The sequence below is a fragment of the Impatiens glandulifera genome, chromosome 7 (assembly GCF_907164915.1).
Source record: "Impatiens glandulifera chromosome 7, dImpGla2.1, whole genome shotgun sequence".
Classification (NCBI taxonomy): Eukaryota; Viridiplantae; Streptophyta; class Magnoliopsida; order Ericales; family Balsaminaceae; genus Impatiens; species Impatiens glandulifera.
Genome location: NC_061868.1, coordinates 34,630,169 through 34,638,272, shown reverse-complemented (window position 1 = coordinate 34,638,272; position 8,104 = coordinate 34,630,169). Strand labels below are relative to the sequence as shown.

Genomic DNA, 8,104 nt, shown 5'->3' with positions numbered 1-8,104 from the left:
TACAAACTTGATTTTATTTTATTTATAATAAAACTAGTAATCCAATAATATGTATCTAAATATTTTCAATATTTAAATCCATAATTCAAAAGTCATTTTTCAATCAGATCCCCCAAACAAACCACCTCAATGATCCATTCTCTCAAAATTAGACTATGATGGTTTCCCAAGTACACAGAGTAAGAAAGATAATGGTGGTTTCTCACTAATATTAAGATTAAGATAGGGTTGTAGGTGACCAACTAATTAATGACCTCTTGTCTCAATAAAAAAATGAATAAAATGATGTAAACCGCGCCAAGCCTGATCATAATAGAAACCTGTTGTCTGTCTCATTTTGTTATAAATATTATTTATGATTAATTGATATATATATAAATATAGTCTCCATAAGACCAGCCCATGCACATTCTTCCCCGATAGATTTGCTAGGTTTCTTTCATTTTTGTAATAAATCATGCACCACATCACCTTAATACCACTTCTCATTTTATTTCTAGGCACTGTGTGTGTGATCAAGCTAATGTCTCTATATGCCTTTCATCATAATCTATATATGTCAATGCCTTTCCTTTCATTATAAGCAATACTATAGCTAGGTTATGTTCTCTCTCTTTCAACTCTTTCTATGATGAATATGTCACATCTTGATTTGGGAGGTTGCAAGAAGAGGAAGAGAGGAGAAAGGGTTTTCAAGTTTAAATCATTTGGAGGACAAGGCTCTCCGGTGGAGTGGACTGGCTCCTTTTGGGAGAATGTGAAAGCCCTTTTGGAGTTTGGTCATTTGGAGAGGGATTTGTGTTGCGGTGGAATGTCGTGTTGGTCTTTCCAGCTCGAAGTCCACCGCCACCCTCCCTTGTCTGTGTTGCTTTTTGTGGTCGAGGAACCGGTTGAGGAGTCTCTTCATCGACACTGCAAATATTGTCGTTATGTAGGTAAAAAATTCTCATTCTCATGATACAAAATATATTTTTGGAAAGTGCACAAATTTTATTAATCCACAATTGGGCATGTTGAGCAAATCTTTTGTGAGGAAAATAAAATTAAAACCAAGTTATTGCATAAAATAAATTTTCACAAGCACTATTATTGCTTTCTTTAATGCTTAAATGGTTTGGGTGCCTTTTAATGCCTTTCTTATGCTATTATAATGTATAATGTTGTTGCATTTTGTTTCAATTTATGCTAAAATTTAGTTTCCCCCCCCCCCCCCCCCCCCCCCCCCCCCTAAAAGGTGTGCTATACATTTTCTATTGTGAACGAACCAATTAATATTCATCTTGTGTGTTAGCTCAGGTTGGGGACAACATATGATTTGTAATAAGAAGTACCATTTCTTAGTGCCTTGCAAGGACTCATATGGAGCTGGAGATTCAAAGGGTAAGTTCAATCTTATAGAATTGAATGGCCATATCTTGCATGGGATTTTTCACTCTAATGGCTTCGGTCATTTGCTATGCATTAATGGGTACGAGTCTGGCTCCGAGCTTCCGGGATACAAGATTATGGACTTTTGGGATCGCCTATGCACAGGATTGCACGCAAGGTGACCTCTCTCGCTTTCTCATTTTCTATTGCATGCGATTATCTTCAATAGGAAATCTAACCTCTTCAATATATTACATTATTATGAAAACACACATTCATCTTGAACAAAGAATCGTAGAATCCATTATATTCTTATCATGCTCGTGAAACATTTACTCCTAGAGATGATTTGAATGTTGAACTTAGCTCATTTGATCGTTTGATTAAGAGTTTTGTTTCCTTTGATGTTCTATTTTTCATTGAGTTAAGGACAAATGATGTCATGAATTACATTTTAGTGGTTTGGTTTTTCTATGGTAGATGTAACTTTGATGTGAAAGAATTTCACATTTTCAAAATCAATTATTTGTTTTGGTTGTTCAACTACACGTACAAACAATTCGAGTGTAACGTTTTACATGATTTTCTTGGTAGGGACGTGAGTGTAAATGACAATTCGCAGAAACGAGGCATGGATACAAGGTTACTCCATGGAGTAGCATATGGAGAACCATGGTTTGGTCAGTGGGGTTATCGATTTGGGCGTGGATGCTACGGAGTGACTCAAGTAGTTTACCAAAAGGCGATAGAAACCCTAAGAAACATGCCCTTTGCATTACTTTTCCACCATTATGGGAGCACAATATGTAACCATGAGATATCAGTCATATTGTCAAGGTATCAATCAATTTCAGGGTATTCTCTAATGACTCTAGGTGACCTATTACATTTCATGTTTGAGCTGAGATACCAAGTTCCAAAGGAAAACCATATTGCCAGCTCTTATAACCCTAGAGTTTTGGTGGAGAGTGCCTGTAGATGGTCCCAAAAGAGAGTAGAGATGGCCACTCGAGTGATTGTGGAAGCATTAAAAAAAGCCGAATTCAAGTGGGTATCGAGGCAAGAGGTTCGCGATGCTGCTCGTGCCTACATAGGTGACACGGGGCTTCTAGATTTTGTGCTCAAGTCTCTTGGGAATCATGTAGTTGGTAATTATCTTGTTCACCGTAGCTTGAATCCGGTGACCAAAGTTCTCGAGTATTGTTTAGAGGACATAACAAACGCATTTCCCAACCAAGAAGGCGATAATTCTGACATGAACAAGCTCACTAAAGTGCAACTTATGAAAGACATGTTTTATCTTTACACTCACATTCTTGTGGAGCACAAGCCAATTACAATGACTATGGATGTAATTCCAACCATCCCTTTGGCTTCAAGGATAATCCTCGACACTAAATATTTCATCAAAGTATACAACGACGAAGCATCGAAGGCGGGCTTTACGGGAGATTCAAAAATATATTGTACCGTCGCATTAAGTAACAAAAATTCCACGATGATTGAGGTGGGACCGAAAACAATTTCCCCACCGTGTGAGTGTTTCACATTGGACAACACCACCTCATTTAATGATCTAAGGGTCCTAGTTGAAGAAAGGTTCAAAGAGATGTATTTGGGACTAAAGGGTATTGAATTGGGATTGGAGGCTAAGGGATCCGACCTAGTTCTCGAGAAGTTTTCCAATCAATTGGGAGGAAGAACCCTTATCTTCGATGCTTCAAATCATATGGAGCGAGGAAAAGAGGTACACGAGGACACATTCGAAGGATCTCAAAACGTTATTGTTCATTGTCTTTGTGGAGCCACAGATGACGATGGAGAACGTATGGTGTGCTGCGATGTATGCGAGGTATGGCAACACACTAGGTGTGTTAGGATCCCGAATGATCAACAAGTCCCAAACGTATTCCTTTGTACTAGATGTGAGCACGAAATTCTGCTCTTCCCATCAATACCATAATCTATAGCTAGCTAGCAAGCAATTTGCAAGTTGTTTGAAATAATTTGATCATGCAAAGTTTCAACTTGTATATTGAAATGAATAAATTCAGTTTCTAGATTTTCTGTTTCTCAAAAGGCTTTACTTGCATGTATCCTAAAAACTAGGGATGTAGGCAAGTTATCTTTTTTGTGGAGAGATTATATATTGTTGACGTTTTGTCTATTGGAAGGAAATATGGTACATTTTGGAATAAAATACACTAATACTTTTAGGATAATTAATAAATTCCTACTTGAATCAAACTTTAAGAGGATAAAAAATAGTAAATATAGCAGTTGTAAATATGTTTATATGAAAACCCCATCGAATCAAGTAGTAAAAATCATGACTTTATTGTTCAAAATCAAGCCATACAAGAATAAATTGTTTACCATAGAACAATTTTTTAATATTCATCAATGACACAAAAATGTTACAAACATAACTTATAAAAATAATACAAATTTCTAACTCCCAAAAAAGAATACAAACTAAAACAAACAATTTTAAGCTACATAAAATCAAACATACATAATTTATAACATTAATCTTACCTTTAAATTTGTAGAGGAATATGATACCAATCTCCCAAGAAAATTCATGTTCAATAAGACTTCATATGAACCTTTAATTGTTAGTTTAATGAAGATTATCACGTATTCTCATATTTTGTCTCATCTTCACTAATATTTTTTTTTTTGGAAAAACGACTTAGTGTCATTTTATTAAAAATTCCTAAAAATGAGAAAAAAAACTCACGAGTTTAAGAGATCATTCTAGACAGGCCTAGAATGATTTTGAAATCGTAACATCCTGAATAAAAGCTAAAAAGCTAAAAACGTAAATGAATTATCTGATTACAATGCTTTCAATTCTAGTGAGTTTAAAAAACGGTAAATTTCAATTCCTATAGATATTTCAATTATGCTCCGTGCTTGGAATTCTTCTCCACGTTCCCGCGAGGGCGCTGCAATCCGATACAATATCTTTCCATAACTCTTCAACGCTCCTGCGGGTTCTGCCATATACCCTTACATTCCGTTTTTGCCAAATGTTATACACCACTGCTCCAAAGCCACACTTGAATACGCTTGTTGCAAATCTATTTCCATTGGCTTTGAGTAGTGCTGCATCTTTGATTTCATTCTATTCGCTCGGGAAACTAATCAGCTCCAGAATTTTATAGAATATATCCCAAAGCTCCGAAGAAATACAGCAGCCCCCGAATAGGTGATCTATGATTTCTTCATTTCCTCTACATAGAAGACAGCTCGCGTCTGGAATGCTCATATACTTGCTGATACGATCACGAGTGCTAAGTCTTTCCTAGAAGGCGAGCCATAGGATGAATTGGTGTCTAAGGATAATCTTCGTTGACCATACAAGAGGAGCCCATTCTACTTTCTGCACTTTTTCCTAGGTTACCTCCCATATTTTCTTCGATACCAGCTTCCCATTGTCCTCAGCTTTCCATTCATGAATATCCGGTCTATCGTGTAGCTGTATGTTGTTTATATGATCAAGTATCCTCTGTCCTTCTGGAATTCTTCTAAGGAGTGAGTCTCAATTCCTGTATTTAATGTCTCTGATTTTCGTTTCTGTGCAGTCCCTTCTAATGCAGATATTTTGAAACTCCTCCTTGTGGATGATAGACTGGTTTTCGAACCAGGTGTCGTGCCAGAATAGAGTGCCTTTCCTGTCCCCTAACCGAATGTCATAAACATCTACAATATTGCTTCTTAGTTTAAGAATCTTTTTCAGAGACCAACTCATACCTTCATGAATTTTGCAGGTCCAGATGCTGGTTTCGTATTTTATAAACTTCGTATGCACCCATTTGATCCATAGTGACTCCTGATTGCGCTCCAAAGCCCACAGATGCTTGAAGGTGAGAGCCTTGTTCCACTCGATACAGTTCTTCAAGCCGATGCCTCCCTCGTCCTTCGGTTTGCAGAGAGCGGTCCATTTGACTTTTTTTCCTCCTCTTCTGCTACTTCCCTAAATAAAATTCCTCATCAGTGTGTCTAGCTCCTTCATTACCTTCTTCGGAATGACCATCTGCTGCACCCAGTAGCCAACTATGCCCATGACCACGGTTTTGATAAGTTCAATCCTCCCCGCATAAGAAAATTTTCGTTGCCCAACCAGATATCGTGTTTTTACCTTTTCAATCAGCAACTTGCAGTGTGAGATCTCGATTTGTTTCGCGGTTAATGGAATTCCTAGGTATCTTACGAGAAAACTGCCTTCCTTGATACCCATGAGTTGAAGATGTCCTACTTTGTTTCGTCCTTCACGCCTCCGTAAAATGCTACACTTTTGCTTTCATTAATAGTTAAACCTATAACCTCAGAAAAGAACGTTAGTACAATCCTAATAGTTTTAATGGAATCAATGTCTGCATGCGCTAGAATGAACAAATCGTCTGCAAAGCATAGATGGGTTACCTCCTCTTCCTCACAAAATGAGTGAAAGATGTATGGACGATTCTTTCGGAACATCGCGAAGATGCTCTCAAAGATCGCCATGATATCTACGAAAAGGTAAGAAGAAAGGGGGTCCCCTTGCCTTACCCCATTTTCACCCTTGAAATAGCCTTCGTGGACTCCATTGACGCTAACAACAAAGTAGGATGATGAAACGCACTGCATAATCCAATCAATAAAAATCATAGGAAAAACAGATACAACCAAAAATTCCCGAATGGCTTCCCATCTAACATAGTCGAAAGCTTTCTTGATATCTATTTTGAAAGCCACTCTCAGGGATATTTTCTTTTTCCCGTAGCCTTTTAAAAGGCTCTGCATGAGAAGAATATTATGAGAGATTGTCCTACCGGGGATGAATGCAGATTGGTTAAGATTTATAATTTTTCCTATTACATTTTTAAATCGATTAGAAATGATTTTTGAAATTATTTTATAAATCACATTGCAGCAGGAAATTTGTCTGAAATCTTGTACTTTCTCGGGTACCGCAGTTTTAGGGATCAAGGTTAGGACTGCCGTATTCCATTGCTTTAACATCTTCCTGTTCTTGAAAAACTCCAGAACCCCATCAGTAACGTCTTTACCCACAACCGACCAATTGTCTTTGAAGAACTGTGCATTAAACCCATCAGGATCCGGACTTTTATTCCCATCAATACTAAACAGAGCTTCTTTAACCTCAACCCTCGTGACCACCCTTATCAACTCGCGACTATATTCTGCAGAAATTTTCCTATCAATAATATGATACAAGGTATTCAGGTGACTTTGATGCTTCTTTCTTGTACCCATAAGCTGCTTATAGAAATCGATAGCCAAATCTTGTACACCCTTTTTACCCTGAACATATTCACCATACCTATATACATTGTTTCTCATGTTTCTACCCTTGCATTTTCTGTAGAAGAAAGTTGTGTTTTTGTCACCCAACGAGAGCCAGCTTTGTCTTGATTTCTGTCTAATAAAATTCTCTTCAAACAGACTCAGCTTCCTGAAGTTTTCAAGCGCATCCCTTTCTGTTTCATTGAGTTGTTCATCATTATCATCCCCTAATAACCTTTTTTGAACTTCTTCCAGTTCTTCTCTAACAGCCAGAACTCTATTAGAGATATTACTAAACTTCTTCTTGTCAAAGCTTTGGAGATGATTCTTCAGGAGCTTAATCTTTTCAGAAACCCTGTACATGTTGGATCCCCTGACATCTGTAGACCATACGCTTTCGAGAATACCCTTGAATTTGTCGTTTTCCATCCAGAAATTGAAAAATTTAAAAGGTCTTTGAACCTTTCTTCCTTTTCCTAGAACAATTTAATCGGGCAGTGATCAGATATACCCGGATTCAGAACGTGAAGTTGACTTCTCGGAAATTGGTTAATTCAGTTCTCATTTACCAGACATCTGTTAATTCTATTTTTTCTAATTTTGTCATTCCCTCTCGTAGAAGACCAAGTAAAGAAATTCCCAGAATTGGTAGGCTCGATACAACCTATATCTCTGATGGAGTAATTAAAGTCAATCATATCCTGAGTTATTTTAGATTCTCGGCTACAATCAGATTCGTTTCTAGTTACATTGTAATCACCAAGGACATCCCAAGATTTATCACTACCGATCCAGTTTCTAAGATAACTCCAAAGGAGTCTTCTGTCAGTGCTTGAGTTGCTAGCATAGACAATAACAAGATTAAACATGATTCGTGTTATTCTTTTTTGACCTCCACCAGGATTGCTTGATCATTCAAAAAGAGAGTCCTGACCTCAACAACTTTGTTGTCCCAGATAACCCAGATTTTGCCCATTTTGTCATTTGAGTTGTGGATGATTTCCCAGTTGCTATCAATACAAAGCTTGCAAACCTTCTCAACGTTCCGACTTTTGACTTTTGTCTCAAGAATACCCATAATAGTGATCTTATGGTTCTCAATGATCCTCCTGATTTCTTTGCATTTTAGAGGGTCATTGAGTCCCCTTATGTTCCATGTCACTATATTCATGAATGGATATAAGTGTTGGGTTCCTGACTTTCTAGACTGTCATAGACCTCTTCATCAGAGAAATCGTAAGCATCACTTGTCTCGCTATCCTCAATGGCTACAACTTGATTACATGGTATACTATTCACATTGAGTGGGGGTTGCCTCACATAGATCTCATCTTCTCCCGTTATAGAGTCAGTGACTTCTGGATACATGATCTTTCTGCTCTGTCTTCTCTTTTTCAGCTTGTTCTTCTTTAGTAGGTCTTTTCTGACTTTGAACCTCTTC

At 37.5% G+C, this 8,104-nt stretch overlaps 1 protein-coding gene across 1 annotated transcript; it reads left to right on the top strand.

Annotated features, from left to right (window-relative positions):
* Positions 1-637: 637 nt before the first annotated feature.
* Positions 638-3,331, top strand: LOC124910707 (PHD finger protein MALE STERILITY 1). Its single transcript, XM_047451388.1, has 3 exons — positions 638-935; positions 1,297-1,546; positions 1,963-3,331. Exons 1-3 carry the CDS (start codon positions 638-640, stop codon positions 3,329-3,331), a joined length of 1,917 nt encoding a protein of 638 aa, XP_047307344.1.
* The last annotated feature ends 4,773 nt before the right edge of the window (positions 3,332-8,104 follow it).

Excerpts from the sequence above, each read along its gene's own strand:
- LOC124910707 (XM_047451388.1), top strand. The coding sequence starts at position 638 with ATGTCACATCTTGATTTGGGAGGTTGCAAGAAGAGGAAGAGAGGAGAA. Across the intron at positions 936-1,296 it reads CAAATATTGTCGTTATGTAG|GTTGGGGACAACATATGATT; the intron begins GTAAAAAATTCT and ends GTGTTAGCTCAG. Across the intron at positions 1,547-1,962 it reads TGCACAGGATTGCACGCAAG|GGACGTGAGTGTAAATGACA; the intron begins GTGACCTCTCTC and ends TTTTCTTGGTAG.